The 25,878-nt window shown below is 41.7% G+C and overlaps 1 protein-coding gene across 4 annotated transcripts; it reads right to left on the bottom strand.

Moving 5' to 3' along the window:
• Positions 1-3,529: 3,529 nt before the first annotated feature.
• On the bottom strand, positions 3,530-25,537 carry RBCK1 (RANBP2-type and C3HC4-type zinc finger containing 1). Of its 4 annotated transcripts, none has more exons than XM_074211822.1 (13): positions 25,436-25,537; positions 22,333-22,435; positions 21,364-21,508; positions 19,526-19,619; positions 18,769-18,967; positions 18,280-18,419; positions 13,693-13,866; positions 10,867-11,027; positions 9,720-9,831; positions 8,384-8,563; positions 7,252-7,350; positions 4,947-5,090; positions 3,530-4,581 (listed from the first exon to the last, which is right to left on the bottom strand). In XM_074211822.1, the coding sequence occupies exons 2-13, from the start codon at positions 22,352-22,354 to the stop codon at positions 4,501-4,503; spliced, it is 1,551 nt and encodes a 516-aa protein (XP_074067923.1). In that variant the 5' UTR covers positions 22,355-22,435; positions 25,436-25,537; the 3' UTR covers positions 3,530-4,500. The 4 variants fall into 4 exon arrangements, with proteins under 4 accessions (XP_074067923.1, XP_074067924.1, XP_074067925.1 ...); XM_074211823.1 differs by lacking the exon at positions 25,436-25,537 and adding an exon at positions 25,259-25,403; XM_074211824.1 differs by lacking the exons at positions 3,530-4,581; positions 4,947-5,090 and adding an exon at positions 5,098-5,209.
• Between the last annotated feature and the right edge of the window lie 341 nt (positions 25,538-25,878).

The raw sequence follows: 25,878 nt of genomic DNA on the forward strand, positions 1-25,878 counted from the left end.
GAGATTCCTGCTAGTCACAAAATGATCTGGAGGGCAGGGTGTGGGATGAATTTTGCCTACACCAGTGTTAATTCTGCTTCTCCAGAACCTGAATCAGCTCATGAACTACTTTATTTCTAAAATTTTTATTTGTCACAAAATATGTCTTAGTTTTCTTGATTTAATTATTTCACTGCATTTCTAATTAAAATATTTTTGTATCACCATCTCCCTCCCTCCCAGAGAACTATTGCACTATTTTTAATCATAATTTAATTGAAATATATATATATATATATATATATATATATATATATATGTTTATATATTTTTTTCTGAGTGAGCTAATGGTTGAAGGACTGGTCTCAGGTTGGAAGAACTGACTTCAAGTATGACCTGTACCACATACATACTGGCTAGATGTATGACTGAGCAAGTCACTTCCTCTCAGTGCCCCAGGCAATTCTCTAAAATTCTAAATTGCAGGTTAAGTAACAATCTATATAAGTTGAGAAATTTCCTCACCAGTAACACCTTTACACAGGAAATCATAGGTTCAGTTTAAAAGGGATTGTTGTTTTTACATCACCTTTTCTGAATAGGTATCATTCCAAAAAAAAAAAAAGCCAATTCTTGTTAGTGATATAGATTAAAAAAGAAAAAAAGGGGGAAAAGTGGTACAGTCCTGGAAACTAAGGTTGTGCCCATCTGTTTGGGAAAGGCTGAATAGTTATGGTATAAATATTATATAGCTGTTTAAAAAATGACAAAAGAAATGGTTGAAAAGAAATCTGGGAAGACTTGAAAGAAATGCTGTTGAATGAAAGGAACTGAACTAGGAGACCAATTTATATAATATCAACATTGTAAAGACCAATAACTGAAAGTTGTAGAACTATAATCAATGCAATGAACAATGGATGATGAAGTATTCTACTTACTTCCTGGTAGAGATGATGAACTCAAGATGTATAATAAGACAAATATCTTTTGATGAGAGTCAATGTGGGAATTGGTTTTCCTTGGTATGCATAATTGTAAGAAGAGATTTGTTCTTTTTTGCAATTTGTGGGAGTGAGTAGGTAGAAGGGAGGTGAAGCCAAAAGGGAAAGAGAGAACAGAGCAGCTCATATAAGTGTATATTACATTTCTTAATTTGTACAAAGGGAAGGATTTTCCCCAAACTTATACTGGGTCTCAACTAGGCCATTATAATTACAGTCTGCAGTTTTGATTATAATTCTTTCCATTTCTATTGTTTCATTGTCTAATGATTTTCCCTTATCAGCTGAGTTCTCTGAATTCCTCATACTCCTAATTTTCTACAATGTAAGATAATTGTTTAATAAATAAATATAAGATAACTTGTTTAGACATTTCTCAATTGATGAGCATCTATTTTGCTTCTTGGTCTTTACAGCCACAACAAAAATGCTATTATGAATTTTTTTGGTGTATTTGGGTCCTTTCTGTCTTTGACATTTCATGACCTATTTTATATTTTAATCTACAATTCAGGGTCCTGTGAGACAGTACATCCCATCATTCTGAGACCTTTGTTGGATAATATACTCAACTCAGCTGACTTCTTCATTCCCTTGATAAAAGTAAAGTTTTGAATTTAGCTATTTATGGAGCTGTTGCTGTTAAGCAAAGATGAATGTTGTTTGTCCTTCATTTTGGAAGAGAACATCAAGGGTAATGTCTTGACTTGCAAGTGAACACAAAATTATCTTCAGCCTTACTCTCTCCCATGGTCATCAAAATCCAGTGGCAAGAGTAAAATCAGAATGACTGGCAGTGGATAACCTTGGTATCTTAGATGGCTGATCAAGTTCTAAGTGCTGCACAGTATTTGCTTCAGCTGCCTTCATGGCTATTGGACAAATTGTTCTTATCTGCCCCTTCCACCCAGGGAAATCTTCACGTGCTTGGGGTAGACACTCCTCTTACCAATATTTAAAGCTGGTCGATTTTCCTCAACCTGATTTGGTTCGTCTGCATAGATAGTTTTACCAGGGTTGTGTCCACTGTCAGTGGCTTCTTGGAAGCAAAGGTGAGAGTTGGTCTGAAGGTGAACACCAAAGTTGGATGAGTAGCCCTAAAATGAGCTTGGTAGTCTTCCTCACTGAACATGCCATACACAGAGATGGTTGACTGAGGAAGTGTGGATATTTTAGTTTTTCATTTTTTAGGAACCAGAATAGTGAGTTCCATGATATAGTAAACATCCTCTAGCAAGCAAGGCATCCATTCTGCAACTTAGATTAAAATAAATAACATGCCCAGGGTTACCAACTCACATGTCAGAAAGTAGGATCTGAATTCAGGTCATCCTAACTACTCTATTCATTACTACACATGATGCCTCTAATAGTTTTATTACTCTGACTTTTAAAAGACCATTTCTTAGGTACTTGAAACTACAAGAATGGGTTTTTCTTAGGGGGGCCATACACAAGGTGGGTGAAGAAACTAAGACAATGAGAAGTGACACAGGAATTAACTTGGGGCAGCACTCACACCCCTGCCACCACTGCTTTATATGAAGTATCTTTACCCCACGATTACATGTGGGTATTCATTATTTTCTCACTTCAGTGTGACAAGAATCAGCCTAGGGGAGAGATTGACCTGGGGAGAGGGGATGGAATGAGCTCATATCTATAAGTATTTTGAATGCCATCTTGTGGAAGAGGATGGCTAGGTGGAGTGGTGGATAGAATACTAGGCTTGGAATCAGGAAGACTCATGCTCTTGAGTTTCAGACATGACTAGCTGTATGACCCTGGGCCAGTCACTTAACCCTGTTTGCTACAGCCCCTCATCTGGAGCAAGACACTGTAGTATCTTTACCAATAAAACCCTTTAAGAGATCAGGAAGGGGGCGGCTAGGTGGCGCAGTGGATAAAGCACTGGCCCTGGAGTCAGGAGTACCTGGGTTCAAATCCGGTCTCAAACACTTAATAAGTACCTAGCTGTGTGGCCTTGGGCAAGCCACTTGAGCCCGTTTGCCTTGCAAAAACCTAAAGAGAGAGAGAGAGAGAGAGAGAGAGAGAGAGAGAGAGAGAGAGATCAGGAAGGAGTCAGACATGACTTGAGGAAAAAGATGAAATAAGGAGCATTGGCTAGAGGCAAATTTCAGCTTCATATGAAGAAAAAACTTTAGAGCTGTCCCAAAGTGCAATGGGCTACCTAAGAAGGTAGCATTCTCTGTTAGTCTACAAATACAAACTGGTAGACCATTTGTCAGGGATACTATGGTCAGGGAAGATTCTTTTTTCTTAGAATATTATAAACAAACTATTGTGCAATGTATTATGTCAGTTATTATAATAGATAAGCAATGGTCAGTGGGTGGAGAGAGCAAAAGGTGCCCTCTTTGATCATTCAGCAAGATCCTGGGAGGAAGAAAAAGATTGATGTAGAAAAGGGAAGTGCCTAGATGCAGCTGTGCCATTAACTTCCTCTGGGATCATGAGCAAAGTAGTTCCTTGGTTCTAGTGGCCTCCAAAAGACAGGACTAGGGATGAGATCAAAGAAGTTGAAGTTGCATATTTTGGGTTTTTATTTTTTTTTAGTTTTTGCAAGGCAATGGGGTTAAGTAACTCACCTCAGGTCACACAGCTAGGTAATTAAGTGTCTGAGGCTGGATTTGAACTCAGGTCCTCCTGACTCCAGGGCCAGTGCTCTATTCATTGCACCACTTAGCTGTTCCTCAGATTAAGTTTTAAAAAACTCTCTTGACCATTAGAAGTATTACCAAGCTTTGCCCTAGATGAATTGGCATATACATACTCCTAAAGATGACAGAGTCCTGTTCCCCAAAGAAAACTTTTAATGTGAACACATAGGATAGAGAACGTCCAGGTGCTTTATCCCAGGCAGAAGACACCTTCTTTCTTCTGTAATCCAGGGACCCAGGACAAAGGGGGAACTGGGGCTTGGTCTCCATACTCTGGTAGCTTGAAATAGCAAAGATCCCTCTCTGGGCCTGGTATAAAGTAATGATGCCCCATGACATTTAGGTAATCAGTAGCCAGGTGAATGTCCTGGTTGGGAAGTCTGTGGATGATTAAGGCTCAAGGTGGGAAGCCTCAGTGTTGCTGGCTATCCAGAGCATGACTAAAGCTAAGAATCAGGCAGTGGCAGTAACAACAGCAGAGAGGCGGGATGGTAGTCTGTTCTGCTGAAGCCCATTCAAAAGTCACCAAAGGAACAAAGGCACTGGAATGAGCACAGACCCTCAAGAGTCACCAGGATCCTCTGGTTTCTCCCCAATGATGGCCTTTTGGTTGCACAGGAAGTCAACAGTTTCCCACCCATCCCAGGCCCACCCCAGAATCAGCATCCAAGGCATCCCTGATCTATGCTGGGACTAGGGCCTGTGGTGCTGTGGCAGGTGGCAAATGGGGTTGGATGTCTGCTGGGAAGGTCAGTTCCCTGAGGGCTGGTCTTGCCCTGGTGGCCTGGTGGCTATCCTGTCATGGCTGGGTTCTGCTCAGTCTCCTCAAAGGCTCTTCAGTGGCAGTTCTGACAGCTGGGGTGGCAGGGGATTCCATTTAGCCGGCAGCGGCAGCCCCCACTGGTATCCCCAACGCCCTGATTAACAGAGGAAGAAAAGAACTTTAGGGGAAATGAACAAACTAGAAAGAAGGGAGAGAAAAAAAGCAAGGGCAACAAGGTAGCTTGCTCTCTATGCTCTCAAGGACTCACTGAGGGATGCCAGTGAGAGTTTATACAATACAGCACTTGCCAAAAGCCAGCTATGTACAGACCCTCCCCAAAGCCTACCCATTCCAAGGGCCTATCAGTCTTAGAAACCCAAGGGCACACCTACTGCATGGATTTCCCCTGCAATGGAGACACCTGGCCTCCCCAGGACTCTGTCCACTAGGTTTCCTGGACCCTGGAAGCCCCTTTGCCTCCCTCTCTGCCCCTGCCTGCCCCAGGGTCCCAAGACTCACTCCAGGGCCCCAGCGCGGCCCCTTGGTAACCCAGCAGATCTCTGTGAGGCAGACAGTGCAGCGAATCCAATCACAGCCGTCCTTCTTCTGTACCACAATCTGGCATTGAGGGCAGTGCATGGCCTCGCCCTGCTGCAGCATCAGCTACCAGGCACAGTAACAGAGTCTGGTTGTTAGGGTCATCAGCCCAAGAGTCAGCTGGCTAAAAACAATAGCTCCTTCTTCTATGGTGTGTCACACAAAATGCTTCTCTCACAATGACCCTGCAAGACTCACACCAGAAATGTTATTTCCCCTGCAGAAGACACCACAAAATGTAGCCCTGACAAATTCAGCTGGGGGATGGGTCAGAGGACTATAAGGGTGAACACAATGGACAGACCTTTGGGCAACATCAGCTGAGTCTTAGAAGCTTCCAACCCAACCACCATGATGCTGGATCTAGCGGGGCTGCCAAAGTAACAAGGAATAGGGTCAGACTAAGGCTGGGAGGAATTCATTTGGGGTGAGGGAGAAAGAGAAAGAAGTGCTCCACCTGGTTTCTTACCATTTTAACTATTTTTCTAAACTAGGTGCTAAGCTCAGTTCTTTCTACCTATTGAAGAGATTCAAGTACTGTCAATGCCCACTAAATTTTGATCCCCTAGGCCAAAGCCCTGATCACACAGCCTTAGCTGTGAGTCCAATGATTATGTTCTACATTTTCCAGATGAAGAAACTAAGCTTCAGAAGTAGAAAGTGACCTCACATTAAGATTTAGTGGCAGTGTAGATGAGAAGCCAAGTCTACTAATTTGCAGTCTTGGGATCTTCTCTGGGCTACCCCATGCTCAATGCCCACAGAAAGCATGGGCACCCATAATTGTTCTCTTGTTCACCTCCTAGTGACTAGTCCTATCTCAGTTCCTCACCTAGAAAATGAGTAGTGAACCTTTCAATCACTTTTCTTCTTGCTGGCCTGGTCCTTCTCCTGTTTCTCTCACCACATTGTTCATGTCCATCCTTTATGGCTCAATTCCTATGTCACTTCCCCTATTCCTCCCAGCTGTAGGGATCCCTCTTCCTTTCCCCCAGGGCTCTCTGGGTGACCTAGGACTCCATCACAAAGTCTAACTGATATTCTAATTATTTATGTACATAATTAATTCTCCTCTATTTGATATCATACTCATGGAGAACAAGGATTATCACTCTGTATTTCTCTTGGCTCCAAGTACAGGATCCCACAATCCTCTATAACAAAGCTTCATAAGATTTTAGGATTTAAAATTAGAAGAGACCTTAGCTCTCAAGAGGCAGTTGGGTGGTACAGTGGGGCAGAGCATTAGATCTAGAGTTGGAAAATCCTGAGTTCAAATCCAGCCTCAAACACTTACTAGTTATGTGACCCTGGCAAGCCATTTAGCCACTATCTGTCTCAGTTTCCTCACCTATAAAATTGGGATAATCATGAGATCTATCTTCCAGGGTTTCTGTGAAGATTATATGAAGTGCTTGGTAAATATTAAAGTGCTGTTAAATGTTAGCTATTATTGTCATCCAGTCCAACTATGTCATTTTAGAGATGGCAAAAATGAAGTTCAGAAAGAAGGAAAAACCTAAGGTCAGACAGATTGTGTGTGATACTGCATGCTAAAAGAATCACAATTTAAACTCAAATCTTTGAACTCTCAATGCAATGCCTTTTCTTCTCATCACCTATGTTTTTTTAACTTTTTTTTGCAAGGCAATGGAGTTAAGTGACTTGTACAAGGTCACACAGCTAGGCGATTATTAAGTGTTGAGATTGGATTTGCCTCAGGTCCTCCTGACTCCAGCACCAGTGCTCTATCCACTGCACCACCTATGTTTTTATTACATTAATTTTAATTCCTACCTCCTCACCTTTACTCATGCTTGTTCCTCTCATCAGTTTTATTGGCCCCAGTTCCTTAGCTTTTTACATATTGAAACCCCAGAGTTTGAGCCCTGGCTAAGATGCAAGTTCAGTGAACATGTTGCAAATCATTCAATTTGTCTGAACATTGATTTTCCTCATTTATAAAATGGGGATAAAGCAGTTGTGAGGCTAGTGCTTTGTAAATCTTAAATCACTTTTAGAAACGTGAGCCATTATCATTATTAGCCACAGTCTACCTACCCTCCAAGGCTTCCAAATTCAAATTCTATTTCTTCCCTGAATTATAGCCATTTCATTTTAGAACCAGAAAGATAATCATTGAGCCTAGCCCCTTTCATGTTACAGATGGAAAAATAGGTATGGAAAGAGGAAGGGCCTAGGACTGGGTGCCCATCCCTACCCTCACCTTGAGCATCTCTGTGGTCTGCCGGGCAGCTACATCGTTCTGCGCCCTCAGGGCAAGGTCATCTTGGTACTCTTTACAATTCATGTTCTCATGAATGGCCTGTGGGTGGAGGGAAAGGGTGGATCAATCTGTCTCCTGGAAATTGGTCTGCTCTTCCCTCTAGTCTGAGATCCTAGCTCTGGGACTCAGCAGGGCATTCTGCTAAGTAGGAAAAACCCTGGAGCCAGTATGTTCACCTATCTGTGACCTCTATGCAGCAGCCAGTGAGACACCTCAGTGGGGCATAGTTCCCATCAGCATCCCTTTTTTGAATTTTCTTCCATCCCAACTTTCTCAGCGTAAAAGAGTTCATTCACCAAACTCCCTGGTCATCCCTAGAGATGATGTTCAAGCCTCTAAGACTGTCTCTAGAACCAAGAGTTATTAAATATTTTGTGTATCATAGATTCCATTTGAACAGTCTGGTGAAGCCCTTCTTAAATGTTGTTACATGTTTAAAATAAAATCTATAGTACTGCAAGGAAACAAATTATTTTGAAATATTCACATGTTTTAAAAATAAGATCACAGAGCCCAGATAAAGAACCCCTTTTAGCCACACTATCTGTCTCAGTAGGGGCAGGACACCTCAGCCTCTTGACTATTCAGGATTGTGCCCTGAAGGCAGTCCCTGGCAAAGGAGTTGAGGAAAAGGAGAAGAGGGAATATAAGACCCTAATGTCCTATGGTGGAATTCAGTGTTTTCTTGGGGTACTAGAGGCATTGTTTTGCTTTGGTACTACCTAAAAGAGCCACTTGCTTCTTTCTTGCTGGCTCCCACAGTAACTGCCCCATGTATATTTGTGACAGTAAAATAAAGGGTCATGACACTGGACCTTACTTCATCCTGTTCCTCTACCCTCCTTCCCCTTAAATCTGGGCTTCAGTTCCTTCATTTAGGAAGATGCTTCTGTTCTACTCTGGGTAGGAAATGGGCTTGGCCTTTTTTTCCCCTTCCCTACTCCCAAAACATAGGCAATGAATGGACAAGAGCAGGTGAGATCCTTGGCAGGTATGGGGGCAGGATAGGTTTGGGGATATTGGAGCTCTCTTAGGTTGGACGTGGGATGTGGGATAGGGTGGGGATCCTGACCTTGCAGAGTAGGCAGTTAATATGCCCACACACGGGACAAGTGAACTCGTTGACATCATCCTCAAAGAAGCACCAGCCTCGGCAGTCATTGGTCTTGCAGTGATAGCTGAAGGCACTTCTGTTCTCAGCGATGGAAATGCCCAGGTCCAGGAAGCGCTGATAGTCCTCTGAGCTCAAGAGCTGCCATCATAACTCACCCTCACTGAGGAGGCCGTCTGCCTCAGACACCTCTCTGCTTTTTCCAAGCATCCTATCTCACCAATCACCCATCCAGTAAGCCCTCCCAGATCAACTCCACCCACCTCTGAGGTCTCCATTAATCTGTAATTTGACATTTTAATGCTGTCCCAAAGGCTTCCCCATAAAGGAGGGTCTTCCCATCCTGGAAGCTTTTCCTATGAAGGTTTAAATGGCTACTGGTCAGAATTATCATTAAGAATCACAGGAACATAGATCTAGAGCTGTCCTTAAAAGATCACCTAGTCCATCCCTCTGCTCCCCACTCAACAGATGATAAAACCAAAGGCCAGAGATGTGACTTGCCCAAATAGCAGGCAGCAGAGCCAGGACGTGATCATAGGTCTTAAGTTCATTCCAAATCTATAGCTCCTTCCACTGTACCCCACCACCTCTGAGTTCCCTTTTCTGAATCTGAGATTCTAGAATTCTACGATACTCAATTGAACTACTATCCTGTAACAACTTCCTCCTCTCTGAATAGTATTCATTCAAGATCCAACTTGGGAGACTTTCCTCCAAGGAGGCTTCCCTGACCACCTCAGTTTCCAGTGACCTCTCCTCTTCCTGAGCCCCCACAGTCCTGAATGTGAATCACACACCTCAATAGAACTCTGACCCTATGTGTATGTGGGTCTTGTCTCCTCAACAAGACTAGCAATTTCCTGAGGACAAGGGACAGGTCTAGGTCTTTGTTCTCCCTCTATTCAGGGTTTTGATGGGTTTTGATCACAACTAGTGACCAGACAATAGTACCACTGTCTGAAAATAATAATGATATTTAAATTTCTATAAGGCCAATTATGTGCTAAGTGCTTAACAAATTAACTCATTTGACCCTTACAGCAATCTTGTAAGGTGCTATTATTATTATCCCCATTTTACAAGTGAGGAAACTAAGGCACACAGATTAAGTGACTTGCCCAAGGTCATGCAGCTAGTGTCTGAGACTGGATTTGAATTCAGGTCTTTTAGGCTACAGGTCTGGTGCTCTATTCATGGTACCACCAGCTGCCACAGACAGAGGTTGTGAGTTCCCCAAAGTCCCTGGTCCCTTCCTAATCTTTAGCCCCTGAGATGGCCCTACCCCAGACCTTACCGCTCGGATCTCTCGCTCCTGCAGCTTTCCTGGGCAGGAATAAGTATCGTCAATGTAGGGGCAGGACACCTCAGCCTCCTGGCTATTCAGGATTGTGCCCTGAAGGCAGTCCCTGGCAAAGGAGTTGAGGAAAAGGAGGAGAGGGAAATAAGGAAAGGAGAGCCACGGTTGGCCCCAGAAGTTTAAAAAAAGTACAGTAAAATGCTTTCTATAGTTAGAATCAGGACACTTGGGGCAAATCCCTAATCTGATAAGAAACAGGACATCAATTAACTAACCAACCAATTAGTTAATTAATACTTATCTGGAAAAGATTAACAATAATAGCTAAAATAAATATCAATTTTGATTCTCAGTCACTCAGGGAGGTAAGTACTGTTATTCCCAATTCACAGATTGAAAAAAACCTGAAATCTGAAGAGGTTAAGACTTGCCAGAGATCACATAGTGTGAGAGGTAGGATTCAAATACAAGACCCCTTGACTCTACAGCCTATACCCTTGACACCATACTTTAGTACTAAGACTCAGTGCTTATATCAACAAAATGGGGATAACACTTGAGACGTCTACCTCACCCAATTGTTATAAAGGAAGCAATTTGTAAACTCAAAGTTGTGCAGCAAAGTGAGTTGTCATTGCTGTTATTATAAGGCTCTAGGGTTATTTAATCTGTAGAAGAAATTTAAGGGGCTATGGCTGCTATCTTTCACTAGGTTCAAGCAAGAACAAGGAACCAGTGCTGATAGGAGGGAAAGATACAGGGACAAAGTATGGGATTTGATATAAGTAACAATTTCCTACTAATTACAGCTAGTCCAAAGCAGAGCAGACTGCCTCTGTAAGTAGTGAGCTCTCCATCATTAGCAGTTTGCGAATAGTCTACTTGTCTGGGATACTGGGGGTGGGGGGACTCCTCCTCCAGGCACCAATGGCTCTGGGTGACCTTTGGACCCTTCTACCTGAGCTTTTGGGATTCTGGGAGCAAGGGCAGTACCATCCTACCCTCTCTATTTCATACCCTCAACCTCCTAAATACCCCTAGGGATAAAACTCTTCCTTCCAGGTCCAGGGCTGGACTTGGCCATCAGCAGGGAATAGCCCAGGCCAGCCCGATGTTGGGGAGAGGGGAAGGAGCCCGGCCGTACTTGCAGAAGGAATGCAGGCACTCTCTCAGGACAACTCCCTCGCCAGGCCCCAGGGACGAGTAGCAGATTGGGCATTCCACTGCCTCCGTGCTCTGCACGAGGCTCCTCTGGTCCAGTTGCAGGAGCTGAAGGTAGTTCCCTTCCTGCTGCTTCTGCTTCCTCTGAGCAAAGGAGAGAGAGGAGTCATAGCCAGAGAGAGCTAGGGTTCCTGAGAAGAAGCAGGATCACCTGGGAGTCAGCATGGGTTCATCAGATCGGAATAGTCTCAGTTCATTGTTATTTAATTAAAATTTTTTTTGATTTTTTATTCTTACATAGCCCACATTTTCCCTTAACACCCTTCTCCTTTCCCTTCCCAGATTAATTTCTTTTGACAGGGTTCTAAGATTGCTAGAAACAGAAGTCCTGAGAATAGAGAATGTCAGACTGGAAGTCAATGAGAAGAGCTTTGGAAAAATTTCCCACCTATGCAAATATTTATAGAGGTACTTTTTGTGACAACAAAGAACTATAAGGTGCCATGGACTGGAGGTGGATGAGAAGGGACATTATTGCCCTATGAGAAGTGATGGATATGAAGGATATTGTTTGTCCTTCATTTTCTTGTTTTCTTTTAGGTTTTTGCAAGGTAAATGGGGTTAAGTGGCTTACCCAAGGCCATACAGCTAGGTAATTATTAAGTGTCTGAGACCAGATTTGAACTCAGGTACTCCTGACTCCAGGGCCGGTCCTCTTATCCATTGCTCAACCTAGCCACCCCATATCCTTCATTTTCAAAGAAGATCATGACATCAGGGAAGTGATGACCATGACAAACACATGAATTGGATTTGAGTGAGGCAGTACAGTGCTAAGTCTCCAGCCTCACTTTTTCCTCCAGAGCCATGTGGGTCCAGGGGCCAGATATGGATCAGGATGACTGGAGATGGCCCTAGATGGGTGGCAGTCAAGGTTAAATGACTTGACAAAGGTCACACAGCTAGTTCGGAGTCAAGTGTCTGAGACTGAGTTCGAACTCCCATCTTCCTGACTCCAAGGCCAGTGCTCTATCCACTGCATTCCTAGCCGTCCCTAGCTCTGTTCCAGAGCAAAATGTTCCATCACAACTACAACAATGCAAATAGAGCAGCATTGAAATAAACATAACTAAATTCCAAGAAACAATGTTAATAAACAAATTTGGCCTCCAACCACATCTGCCCCTCTTGTTTGTGGGGGTGAGACACTATGGGTATGGAATATTTCATATAATATCAGACATTTTTGATGGGCTCATTAATTTTGATGAAATTTCCCTCCTCTTTTTTATTCTTTATCTTAAGAGAAGACTCTCTGGGAAGGGGGCTGGATAGGGATTTGGGGGTAAGATAGGCAACATAAAAAACAAAAGATATCAATGCAATTATCTTTTTAAAAAATAAAACAATGAGGCAGCTAGGTGGCGCAGTGGATAAAGCACCAGCCCTGGAGTCAGGAGTACATCGGTTCAAATCCGGTTTCAGACACTTAATAATTGCCTAGTTGTGTGGCCTTGGGCAAGCCACTTAACCCCATATGTCTTGCAAAAACCTAAAAATAGAATAAAATAAAGTAAAAAATAAAACAATCTACATAGTGACCACAATAAGATATTGAAAAACATACCTGAAAAGACATGAGATGCTGGTGATATGAAAACAAAAAATATAAATAAAAATTGCTTTAAAAATATTTTTCTTAAAAAATACAGAATGTCAGAGCTTCGTAGGATCTTAGAAAAACTTTAATTCAATCCTTTTTTTCTTACACATGAGGAAATAGGAGCTAAGAAAGGAAAAGTGGTTTGCCCACAATCACATATTGAGTTTGGTATTTCCAAGGATTCAACAACTTGGTGAAGGTGGCTTACACAGCCCAAGCACAAAATCAAGCTATTTGTCTGGTTTTGTACATATTCTTACTTTGAATTAGCTTCTGTATTTTTTTTGGTGTATTTTTAAATACAATAAAACTTTATTTAAAATTCACAAGCAGTAGGGGCAGCTAGGTGATACAGTGACTAGAGCACCGGTCCTGGAATCTGGAGGACCTCAGTTCAAATCCAACCTCAGACACTTAACAATTACCTAGCTAAGTGACCTTGGGCAAGTCACTTAACCCCATTGCCTTACAAAAACAAACCAAAAAAAAATCCCAAGCAGTATAAAACTAGGTCTAAGGTTTGGTTCCTGGACTAGTTTGCTCTGGACCCTTGTTTTAGTGTCCTAACTTCTCATTCCAGGAGTATTCCCATTTCCACAACTCAAGTCCTACTTTCAGTTAAAAGAAAAAAACCCTGCACTCACACAGGAGGAAAATCTGGCCATATAGAAATTTATGTGAAAAAGACTGAGGGTTTGGGTTGACCACAAGCCCCAACAATATGAGTCAGTAGTATGATATGCCAGCTAAAAAAACAGATCAGTCAGGCTATATAGGGAAGCACAATTTATAGAGAGGGTGTGCTCCATTGCTACATTTAGGGCTAGAATCTAGAATTGAACTTGGGTCTTCTGGTGTTGATTACAGAGGCAGCTTTCTTGAGGGTCAGGCTCAGAAAGCAGCCATTGCCATGAAAAATGTGCAAAACAAATAAATTCATAAGTCTCAGCCTACAGACCATTAAGGTTTAGGACCCAATGACTTCTCAATCCACATAATTCTTTTATGTTGTGGTCAAAGCAAGGGCTTGGAGAAATCTCCTTGGTGTGGGACAGATCTGCTCCTGAGGGGTTCAAAAGAGGGTAATAGAGGGAGTGACCCCAGCCTGGACATTTCCAAAAGACTCTGGGGTCCTCCCTGACCTACCAGGTGGTACTGCCGCAGGCCATCTTCCTCATTCTGTAGCCGTGCCTGCTCCTCTTCGTCTGGCTGGTAGGAGCTGGGCACCTGGTAACCTTCAGGTCTAGCCTCACAGCACATCTCACAGCCTGGCCTGGTGGGCTTGTTGACAAAAGTGCACCCTGGACATTCCCAGCCAGCCTGGGCAGGAAGAGGGAAGGAGGGTATGATAAAATAGTCCACCAGTCCAGATTTTGGTGGCTGCTGCTGAGTACCAGCCCCCAGGTTATTCTCCTTCCTCTTCACTTCAGCACCTGACGTTCATCGTCTCCTTTTCTTCAACTCCCAGCCTAATACAAGGGAATTTCAACATCCATATTTCTTAATCTCTCAATTCCTTTGACCTACATTTTACTCTACTTCAACTACATATTGGGATGGTCACATACTTAGCTCACCATTAGCTCATAAGTGATGTTCTCCCATCTGACCATAGCTTTCTAACATTTCATCTCTCTCACTCCCCCAAAGAAGTTATTCCAAACCTTCTCTCAAGACTCTGGTTTAAGGCCTTACTTCTTACTTAATTTTAAAATTTCTTTTATTTTGAACTTAGACACCAAAAAAAAAAGCAGTATCACATATACAGCAGATCACAAAGACTTTATGAAACCATGCATCTCTATTTCAAAGCATTTTTTAAAGTAAATGATAATTTCCACATGGTACTTTCAAAACTATCCTTGTCTGGGTTTCTTTTTTAACTGCATTTTGACATCTTCTACGCATTTTAAAACAGATTTTGATGGTCCTCATTTGAGGGGCCACCAGTATTATTAATCATCTTCTATCTCTCCACCACAAATTTAAAAACTGAAAGAAAAAAAGTCTTGTAATAAATAATCATTGTTAATAAAAATGAATACACAAAGACACCATGATCAAAAATGTGTGTATCATTCTGAGTCTTGAATCCATCACTTTTCTTTTAGGAGGTAGATTGCAAGCTTCCTATGTCCTCTGGAGATAGGGTTGGTCAATGTTTTGATCAGTTTGTTAGTTTTTCAAAGTCATTTTCTTAAGCAATGTTGTTCTTATTAAAACTATTCTCTTGGTTCTGCTTACTGGATTCTATAGCATTCCCTATAATTCTTCTGTCATTTCTTATAGAACAGTAAAATTCTTTTATATTCACATACCACAGTTTTTCAGCCATTCTCAAATGGATAGGCACTGCTTAGGTTACTTTTCCTTTTAATTCATTCTTTTTCAGGGTCAGGAAGTTTGTTCTGCTTATCACTGTCTCTGCCCCCACTCACCCCCTTCTTAATGTCTGTCATCCTCATTTGTTTTCCTGCTAAGATTAATGTATTTCTACACCAAATTGTGAGTGTCCAGTCTTTCATCTATTTCAGTTAAAAGTGAGGTTTATCTGGTGTCTTTTCCCTCTATCCCTTTCTCCATGTTGAAGACTCAATTATGAGAAAAGTATGTTTTACTCTTTTCTTTTTCTTTTCTATAAATCAATTTATTTTCCTCTCCCTCACCCCCCACCCCTAAAATCCTCTGATCAGAACTAATCCACCCCTAGGAGATCTGTTTTTGCTTTCTTTTTTTTTAAGGTTCTGAAAAAATACTTCTTTTCCTCCTTTGGAATATTAGCACTACCGCATTAAATACAGCCCCTTCCATATGCTAAAAAGAAATGTAATTGTTCTAGGTTTCCTCTTAACTCTCATGTTTGCAATTAAAAGTTCCTACTCAGCAATGAGCTTTTTATCAGAAATATTTGAAAGTCTTCTATTTCATTAAACATCCATTTTCACCTCAAAGTAATGAAACTATTGGCTGTAAGCTTATATATTTTACCTTTTGGAATACCACAAGATCTCTAGTTTTCCTAAAATCTTCCAGGTTTTATGTGATCCCAACTTCAGGCTACCTGAAGTCTTTCTGGATACTTGGAACATTTTTCTGTTATCTGGGATGGATTTGGGAGGTATCTAGATGTTGATATAGCACTCATTCCTGGGACTTTGGGGAATGAGTAAGGAGATGACCAGTGAATTCTTCATATTTTCATTTTGCCCTCTTGTTCTAATAGGTCTGAGCATTTTTCACATGTCCAGGCTTTTCTCCCCATGTCAAAAACATGGTTTTTAGAGAATTCAATAGTTCTTAAATTATCTCTCCTTTATTTGTTTTCCAAGTCCAGTTGTTCTTTTACATTAGATATATATTCTATGAAAGAAATTTTTATTTTATTCTTATTTTTTTTTTTGCTATGTCATTTTGTCAATGTTTTCTGTTTGGTACATTCCATTTTACAAAGAATCTATTATTCAGGCAAAATTTATATTTTATTCCATTCTAAACTATTTATTCTTCTTTCCAGAGCTTTTATTCCATGTTTTAATGTCTTGCTTCATTTCTTCTAGATATTCATGTAATTCTTATGAAAAATCCATTTTTTAAAAACGATTCTGTGCTTGAAGTTGTTTTGGAGCCTTTTGCTCCTTCTTTTTGGATATCTAGATTCACAATAATTTTTGCTTTAGATTAGTGTCTTCTTTGATTTACTCATTTTTCATCTGTAGTTTCTGATCAGAGCATTGGATCAGGCTTACCTCTTGCTGTATTTTTAAGTGGGGTGGTTGTTCCTACTTGTTCTCTTCCCTAGATTCCCTAAATTCCTGGGTTGACTTAATCTTCTGAGGGCTAAGCCTGCCCACCCTCAACCCAGGTTCTGTGAGATTTTGAATACCGGCTCTTCAGGACCCTCCCTGGCTCTCAGGACTAGGTGTTAGAGACCACTCTGATTGCTGCTATCCCCCAGATCTAATAAGGACTTCTGGAGTTTACAAATACCCTGGTACTTGCTGTCTCCAGACACAAAGTCTCATAAGCTAAACAAATTTCTAGTCCTCCCCTGCCTTGTTGCTATGGGCCACCAATGTCTGGCAGCCCCTCTTCCAATTGTCTGAGGGTAGCTCAATGACTTTTGGTGCAGTTCTAAGGTGGAAGAAATCATTTGTATAGTTTTTCATTGAATTTCCTGATTCTTTTTGGTATGAATTTCAGTTTTTTGCTGGAGTGGATGTGAGGCGATCTGCAGCTTGCTTCTTTGTTCAGATAGCTATTTTGGCCAAAAGTCTATCTACCTACTTTCCTGAGAAAATTGAGGCTAATTATTGTGAGCTCTATCTTTTCTGCTTCTCATCTTAAAATCTCTTGCTATTATCCCCTAGATTCTCCTTTTCTTCTGCAGTTTCTGACAAAGAGGTAACTCTTCTTGCCAACGCCAATCCTTCTACAACTAACCTTGATCCCATTCCCTCTCATCTTTTCCAGTATACTGCAACCTCAGTCATCCCCCTCCATACATTGTTACTCATTTTTCATCTGTAGTTTCTGATTAGAGCATTGAATCAGGCTTTACCTCTTGCTATATTTTTAAGTGGGGTGGTTGTTCCTACTCGTTCTCTTCCCTAGATTCCCTAAATTCCTGGGCTTGACTTAATCTTCTGAGGGTTAAGCCTAATTACTATTTCCTTTCCTACTTTTGAACATGTTCAACTCCTTAAAAATATTCTTTTAAAAAACCTTCACTAGAACCCACCATCCATCTGAGATACTGTCCTATGTTTCTCTTCCTTTCTCAGTCATATTCCTAAGAAATAAAACAAAATAAAATTATCTCCCCCTTTTGTAGGGGTTGGTAGGTGGCATAGTCGATAGAGAAAATCCTCTGGAGTTTCATGAGACTACTGTCTCCAGGTTCTCTTTTCACCTAGCTACATATCTCTATATCTCTCTACTTTTGGACTTCTTCTCAATCTCTTTTTCTAGATGGTCATCCATATCAAGTTACCAACTACAAGTGATCTTCAAGACTTCTCTCTCTCTCTCTCTCTCTCTCTCTCTCTCTCTCTATACACACACACACACACACACACACACACACACACACACACACACACACACACCAATTCTCAGAGTTCAATTATTATCACTAACAGATGACTCCCAGATCTATATATCCAGCTCCAGTTTCTGAACTTTGGGCCCAAATCACCAATTACCTATTGGATATTTCAAACTGGATGCCTTGGAAATACCTCAAACTCAACCTATCCAAAAATGAATTAATTATCTACCCCTACCCCACCCCAAACACTCCCTTCCTCCAAACTTATACCCTATAGAATTCTTCCTTCAAGACATTGCTTAGGCACCATCTTCTACATGAAAACCTTTCCTGAACCCCCTCCTGCTGGCATCCCCCCTCCCCAAATAGCTTGTATTTAACTGCTTTGCATCTATTCTCTTTGCATTTAATCTGTATGTCTATAAAGCATTATAGACATAACCTTCCTCATTGTCTCCTCTATTAGAATGTTAAGCTTCCTAACAATACATAGTATTTCAATCTTTATAATTTTATCTTTAGGACCTAGAAGAAGAGTACCTGGCATATATCAGGCATTTAACAATGATGTTTGATTGACTGATACTATGAATAGGACTGAAAAAGGCAAGAAGAAGATTGACTTGGTAAAGGGGGTTTCAGTGATGAATGCCCAAGGGCAGGCAGGAGCAGAGTTAATCCCTTACCACAGAGGGATCAGGGGCTGCTTCCACAGTAGAGGGAGCAATAGTTCCAGCATCCTCAGAAGAGACTTTTTCTTGAGATTCCACTGCTCTGGGCTCTTGTGGACCCCGAGACTGTAGAGAAAGGTCTCTGAGGCCCAAGTCTGCAAAGGAGAAGAGGCATCAGAGGCATCCCCATCTGCACACCCACCCTCATCATGGTTCATCCATTTGGTAGCACACATTTTATTTATAATTCCTCTTTCCTTTGCCTGGAAAAAGGCCTTAGTGTTACTGCCTCTTTTACAAATTAAGAACTAGAAAAACAGAGAGTAGGAGTTAGCTACTCAAGGTCATGGGAAAGCAGAAACAGAATTCAGTACTGGTTTCCTGGCTCCCAATCTAAGTAATCTAGCTATGTATTATGTGGACAGGATGGAAGATGCCTTTGTACCCTCCCAGCTATCCCTTGAGTCAGCCTTGGGGCCTAGAACTGGCACCCAGAACTTTTACCTTCTAGAACTCGTAGCTGCCGCTGCCGCTCTAACTCCTGCTGGCTAAGCTGGGTATGGTGAGCAGATAGGAGGTAGAGGTAAGCCTTGTCGCCATCTTGCCTCACCCCATAGGAATGCAGAGTATCCTGATCACGAGGCAGCCGCTGGCCAATTACCCACCTCTGCAGGCTTGGGTGAAAGCCATAGTCCAGAAAGACCTAGCCAGTGGGGAGAAGGATAAAAATAAGAGAGGGAAAGAAGGTGGGAAAGCAGAAGAGAAAGAGGAGGAAGAGGGAAGGAAAAAAGAGGATGGATGAGAGAAGTTGGGAGAAAAAACAAATCATGGGGGGGAAAAAGGGTGGGAAAGGGAGAGAGAGCAGAGAGAATAGGAAAGATAAGTAAAGGAAGAAATGAGAGAGAGAGAAAACAGAAAAGATTGGGATGGGGAGGAGAGAAGAAGAAAGAGGATAGGAAAGGGGAGGAGAGGTAATTGGGGAGTTTGTATTACGGACAGGAAGGATGAGGGATGGAGAAGGAGAAAAAAGTCATATTTTTTTCTGATGTCAGACAACTCCAAGCTTTCCAAGAAAGCTTTCCATACCCCTTCACTTTTCCCTCAATCCCCAACCTCATAGTGCCTTTGAGGATTGGGTCTAAGTTCAGTTTCAGGTTGAAGAAGTAATCCAGATTGATTACGTGATCAAGCCTATATTCTGGCTACCTAGAAACCAATCTATCAAACCCCAGCCTTGGTCACCAGCCCCAGTTCTTCATACCATATCTTTCAGAGAAGCCACTGTCATGTTGGGCCGAACCATCAGCCAGATGTGAAGAGTGTGCATCTGGGCATCCTCCACACCCACCCACAACCTGTGGGGAGACAATGTTGTCACTGGGAAGAAAAGTTTTGGCCACCACTCAGAAACATAAGAAATAATCTCCTTTCTCCTTGTACTCCTATCACAGACACACATGAAGTCATAGCCCACCTTTCTTGGAACAAATAAACATGCACTTAGACATCCAGGGACATAGATCCCAGCAGTAAAAGCAGCTGACTGCCCAGGGGAGAATCCTAGTATTTAGTCCTGATTCTTCCTCATTTTAGCTGTGACCATGGGCAAATTATCTGACCTCATCCCTTATGGGGCACTGGGAAATTGAATGTGATTCTTTAATGTACAAAAATAAAGTATTACAGAAAGACAACATTGTTAAAAGTCACAGGTTCTATGATGACTCACTTTAAGCCTCACCCTAACAAGAGCAGCACTGCATAAAGACACATGGACAGACTGACAGATACTCTCTGTTTTCCATTCACTTCTTTTCCCTCTTTTTCCCTCTCTTTTTCTCTCACTGTATCTGTAGATGTCTCTCCTTTTTCTGGTTTCTCTCTGTCTCTCATTCTTTCTCTTTCATATTCTCTGTCTCTGCTATTCTCCCCTCCAGGACCTGATTTCTACTCTTCTCTTATCCCTCTAATCTTGCTTTGGATAGTATGTCCTTTTTTTAGGAGGTAGAGAGCTCTAGAATTCTGATTTTATAGGTATAAGGTATTCCCCAATAAGGAAACTACCAATGCAGAGTCACCCCTTGTTGCACAAGTTCTATCCTTCAGAAAGTTGCCTAGGAGATTAAACAACTTGATCAGGATCCCACAGCCAGTGGGTAGCAGAAAAGGAGCTTGTACTCAGATCTTAGCGACTTCAAAAGGAACTTTTTATCAACTATGCTCTGGTGCCTCAATATCCCTACTAAAATACAGTGTCCAAATCTGGACAATTCTCTGAATGACATTTGCCCAGAGATGTAGGACAGACTCACTTATTCCATAGCCCAACTGAGGAAGGAATCTAGCTATATAGTTTGGGTGACCCTGTCCTTGGTATCTGTGCTAGAGCAAAGGCAGAAGATTCTCTGTCCTTTTAAGGGATTAGTGACCAGAGGCATCCCCAGCTAGGAAAGCAAGCATTACAGGGCTTGGACTGGGAAGTTCTCCTGTCTCTTGAGCTAAAATCAAGTCTACTCCTCAGCATCTTTTAGGATAAACTCTTCTTGAAATTTTGTCCCACATTGGTCTCTCCCTTAGGAATAAAGGACAGAATCCAAATTTTCCCTACCTTTTTTTTAACCTGTTTAACCTATTCTAATACTTGCTTGCCTTCTATCCTATCTGAAAGCCAGAACTCAAGAGTGGAAAGGATCTTAAAGACTATAATAAATAATAATAATTATTATAGTTAGCATTTTTACATAGCTCTTTAAAGTAAATTTCTTCTTAAATATTATCTCATTTTATCCTCAGAATAATTCTTGGAGATATGTGCTAATGATTATCCTCATTTTACAGATGAGGAAACTGAGGCAAACAGCTTGTCTAAGAGCCACAAAGCTAACAAGTGTCTGAGGCCCTAACAAATGCTTATAATCATCTCAGTCAAGCCCTCATCTTACTTATAAAGGCCTTAGATGAGGCCCCAAGAGGTAGTCATTTGCCCAAAATAACAGAGACAGTAATTAGAATTCCCTCAGAAATCAATTCATTACCCCCACCTCCAAGACCATTTCACATGCTTTCTCTTCCATCCAGTCTATATTGCCCAGAACTCACTTGATCTCCTGTTTGGGATAGACTTCTGATTTAAGCTGCAATGTTAGTAGAGGCTTCTGCTTTGCCAGCCAGGTGGCACAGCTCACTGCCATCTTCTCATCCCCACCGGCCACAGCCCGAGTTAGCTTCAGGGCCATCTCCTCCACTGCAAAAGGGATGAGGGATAAGAGTGAGATAGATAGTAAGGCAAACTTCATCTGGGGCAAGGAGTTCATCTGGGGGAAAGGGTCTTTTGTTCTCTATTTAGAGGCAGGAATGTATTTTCAGAAGTCCCTAAACTCTAAACTTGATCAGGGTTATGGAGGCTTGGCATTTCCAAAGGGATAAAAGTGAACTATATGAAGTCTTTGGGAGAATTAAAGGTTAATCCTGACCTCTTTAAATCCCACCCAGTCCTAGGAAGTAGAAATGGAAGACTTAAGTCTGAAGAGATCCCCAGTTACCCACTCAAAACCCTTTTCAGTTCTTCCAGGCTTTAAACCCTTCTCAATCACCAACTATTTCACAGATTATGACCCTATTTACAAAACTAACAACAACAACAACAGCAATTCCCAAATCCCTATTACTTTTACATATAAAAAGGATTTTCTTCCCAACAATCCTATGAGGTAGAAAGGTTTGATACTATTACCCTCTGAAAATCAGACAAGGGAAATAATTTGCCCAAGGGCATACAGCTAGCTGTCACAGTGAATAGGATCCTGGAGTTAAGAAGACCTGACTTCAAATCCCACCTCTGACACTGTGTGACTCTAGACAAGTCATTTGATCCCATTTGCCTCAGTTCCTCAGCTATAAAATGAGCTGGGAAAGGAAATGGTGAACCACTCCAGTATCTTTGCAAAGGAAATCCAAATGAATCATGGAGAGTTCAACAGGAATAAAATGACTCAACAACATTCATCTGGGTAATGTCAAATCTGGGTCTTGAACCCAGGCCTTCCAACACTGAACCCCATACACTACCTTTCTTGGTCTTCTCTTCCATCAGGCTGAACTTTGCCCATACCACTCAGATAGAATCAGCAGGCTTAGTCTGTGGAGAGATCATCTAGAACTCCTCTTTACCCTAGAAGCAATGGGAAAACTCAGGTTAACTAGCTTATAAGGAAGGATGAGGGAGATAATGCTGGAATAGGAAAATCCGAAAGTTATTTTTCTTTAGTCTGGGAGTAAGTTCTTCAATTTTTGCTTTGAAATGTCCAAGTTATTTTTTATTTTTCCCTCTCTTCCCACATCCAATTGTTAGCCAAGTACTTTCTTTTGTTTGCTATATTTTTAAATATTGTATTTTTCATCAATTATACATAAAATGATTTTTAACATGGTTTTTTTAATTTATTTTAAGGCAATGGGGTTAAGTGACTTGCCCAAGGTCACACACTAGACAAGTATCTGAGGCTGAACTTGAACTCAGGTCCTCCTGACCCCAGGGCCTGCATTCTATCCACTTAGCTACCTAGCTGCCCTTAACATTTGTTTTTTAAAATTTTGAGTTTCAAATTTTCTCCCTCTCTCCCTTCCTTCTTCTGTTTTGAAAAAAATTTAAATCTCTTTGGGGTATAAATCTTTAATAGTAATATTGATGAGTCAGAGTATGCATAGTTTCATAGCTCTTTGAACATAGATGCATTAATATCCTAATTTCCCCACATCCCCTCCAACATTTGTCACTTTTCTGCTGTATTAGGCAATCTGATAGGTGAGAAGTAGTATCTCAGAACTGTTCTAATCTACATTTCTTTAATCAATCATGATTTCTTTTATGACTATAGAAAGCTTTGATTTCTTCATCTAAAAAACTGTTCAGTCATATGCTTTTACCATTTATCAACTGAGGAATGACTTGTATTCTTACAAATTTGCTTCAGTTCCCTATGTATTTGAGATGAAGCCTTTATTAGAGAAACCTGCTGTAAATTTCCCCCTAGTTTTCCGTTTTTCTTCTAATCTTGGCCTTCATTTGTTTTGTTTGTGCAAATCCCTTTTAGTTTAATGTAATCAAAATTATTTATTTTTCATCTAATAGTGTTCTGTCTCTTGTTTGGTCATAAATTCTTCCCTTATCCTTAGATATGTCAGGTAAACTATTTCATGCTCCCCTAATCTATTTATAATGTCACCCTTTATGTCTAAATCATTTACCCATTTTGACCTTAAGCTATGATGTAAGATGTTGATCTATACCTAATTTTTGCCAAACTGCTTTCGAGTTTTCCTGGTAGTTTTTGTCAGATAGTTAAGTTCTTGTCTCAAAAGCTTGGATCTTTGGGTTTATCAAACATGAGATTAGCATGGTCATTTACTATTGTGTATTGTGTACCTAAATTGATCCACCACTCTATTTCTTAGTACCATATTGTCTTGATGATTTCAGCTCCAAAATATTTTCTCTTTCCCAGCCATCCCCTTCCTTTCTTCTAAATCTTCCCTAGGCAATCCCTATCAAACCTCATTGGTCTTTTATAAAAGCTTCCAAATGAGTGTTTTAGCCAATATACTCAACCAAGAGTTACTTTTCTAATGCACAGCCCTAGACCAGATCTGAGACTTTTCATGTTCCCTATCACCTGAGAAAAGCCTAGCTCTATATCCCTGCTATCCATATCTTTATCTTAATATCCCTTCTAAAATATGGTGTCAATATAAATAAATGATGCTAAAGGGCACTCTATAGCCTTGTCTCATCTTTTCAGTTCATCATACATTTATTAAGCTCCCTATTGTGAGCAAAGGCCAATCTTATAATTGGAGACTAATTATCCTCACAAATTCTACTTCTCTATCTTCCATCCCCAAACTGAGTTACTCCCCCCCAACCCTGGGTCATCCAGCCCTTTCTGGACTCATTCACCTTTGCTTGGAACAGTTACCATTTGTTAATCTTTCCCTTCCTATCTCAGCCTAGGAGTTACTTTGCCCCAGTATAAAAGCTCTGCATACCCTAAATCTCTGACATATCAACTCCACCACTGTTTGGTGTTTAACAAACCTTTGCAATTTTCATCTAGATGATGAATTCTGAGTTGTTTTTTTGTCTATTCAGTCTGTTTTAGCTGTCTTTTAATTCTACTCTACTCTGGCTGGTGTAAAATGAATTTATCTCTTCTGTGCCATAGGGAGGCCAGTGGTGAGGGGGAGGAAAACTAACAGGCACTGAGAATAGCAATAACACCAGTGAATCTGAAAAGAGATTGTCATGGTTGGGCTTAGAGGAGGACCCAGAGAACCCAAGTCTTTCATAGCAACACAGGATTTAGAATTAGAAAGTTCAGAACATAGAATGCCAGAACTGGAAGGAACTTTAGAACACAGAATGTCAGAGCTGAAAATAATCTTAGGACACAGAATGTTAGAGCTAGAGGACACCTTAAAATAAATACATAATTTCAGGGCTGGAAGTAACCTAGGAACACATAATATCAGAACTGCAAAGAATCTTAGAACATATTAGAGCTGGAGTAGATTTTAGAATACATAATATCAGAACTGGAAGAAATCTTAGTATACATAATGTCAGGGTTGGGAAGAGACTTTAAAACACAAAATTTCAGAACTCTCGGATGATAAAATGTCAGCAGTGGAAGGGACCTTAGACCAACGAATATCAGGGCTGGAAGAGGCCTGAAGAATCCAGAGCTCGGTTCCCTCGTTTTACACTGGGGAAACAGGCCCAAAGAGGGTTGTTGTCAGGCCTATCATTATCAAGGACCTCCAAGTGTGGGAGGAGGGGGGGGTTGGAGAACAGAAAGCCGAAAGTGACCCCGGGCCAGGAAACGAGGAAGGCCAGAGAGGGAAAAAAGAAAAGGAAGCTTTCAGCTGCGGGAGGGGGGGTCCTCCAGGAAGGTTCCCCACCTTCTAAGGACTGGACGGAGGGAAGAGGGGCAGATACCTGGGGAGGGGGTGCTGCGGCCCCGCCTGGGGCCAGGTCGCGAAGCGGGGCGCAGGCTGCAGGGCTGTCCCCGGCGGGGGTCGCGGGGGGCCCGGGGCAGAGCCGGTCGCTTGCTCCCGGTCCCCGGTGGACCGCGGCCACCCGAGCTCCCTCCCGACCCTCGTTGGCTCCACTCACCGCCCAATGCGGCCTCAGCCGGGCTGCGGCCCGAGGAAGGAGGAAGGAGGAAGGAGGAGGAAGGGCCAGCCCCAAGCAGAGGAGGAGAGGAGGTGGGGAACCCGCTACGTCCAGGGCATAATGAGGGCGGGGCCTGGGGAGGCGCAATCACCGATCGGAGAAGCGTCATTGGGTGGGAGAGGAATCCGAGAAATCGACTGGGGAGGATGGGGTGGGGGACCCGAATCCTAGAGATGTGCAGAAACGTTCCCAGGTGAGGACTGCTAGGAATCGGAGTAATACTTCTGTCGTGATAATGATGTCATTTCTACAGCTCCAGAGCCCTTACAAGCTATCTCATTTAGTTGTTGCTCAGTCATTTTTCAAGACTGTCCAATTCTCGATGATCCTATTTTTTTTCATGGCAAAGATACTGGAGTGGTTTGCTATTTCGTTCTCCAGCT

Source organism: Macrotis lagotis, chromosome 1 (genome assembly GCF_037893015.1).
Source record: "Macrotis lagotis isolate mMagLag1 chromosome 1, bilby.v1.9.chrom.fasta, whole genome shotgun sequence".
NCBI lineage: Eukaryota > Metazoa > Chordata > Mammalia > Peramelemorphia > Peramelidae > Macrotis > Macrotis lagotis.

What these genes read in the sequence shown, in the direction of transcription:
- RBCK1 (XM_074211822.1), bottom strand. Translation starts at nt 22,354, where the DNA reads ATGGAAGAGAAGACCAAGAAAG. An exon ending in GGAAGAGAAGACCAAGAAAG is followed by an intron (nt 21,509 to 22,332) that starts GTAGTGTATGGG and finishes TCCCTTTTGCAG; the next exon opens with TGGAGGAGATGGCCCTGAAG. An exon ending in TATCCCAAACAGGAGATCAA is followed by an intron (nt 19,620 to 21,363) that starts GTGAGTTCTGGG and finishes GTCTCCCCACAG; the next exon opens with GTTGTGGGTGGGTGTGGAGG.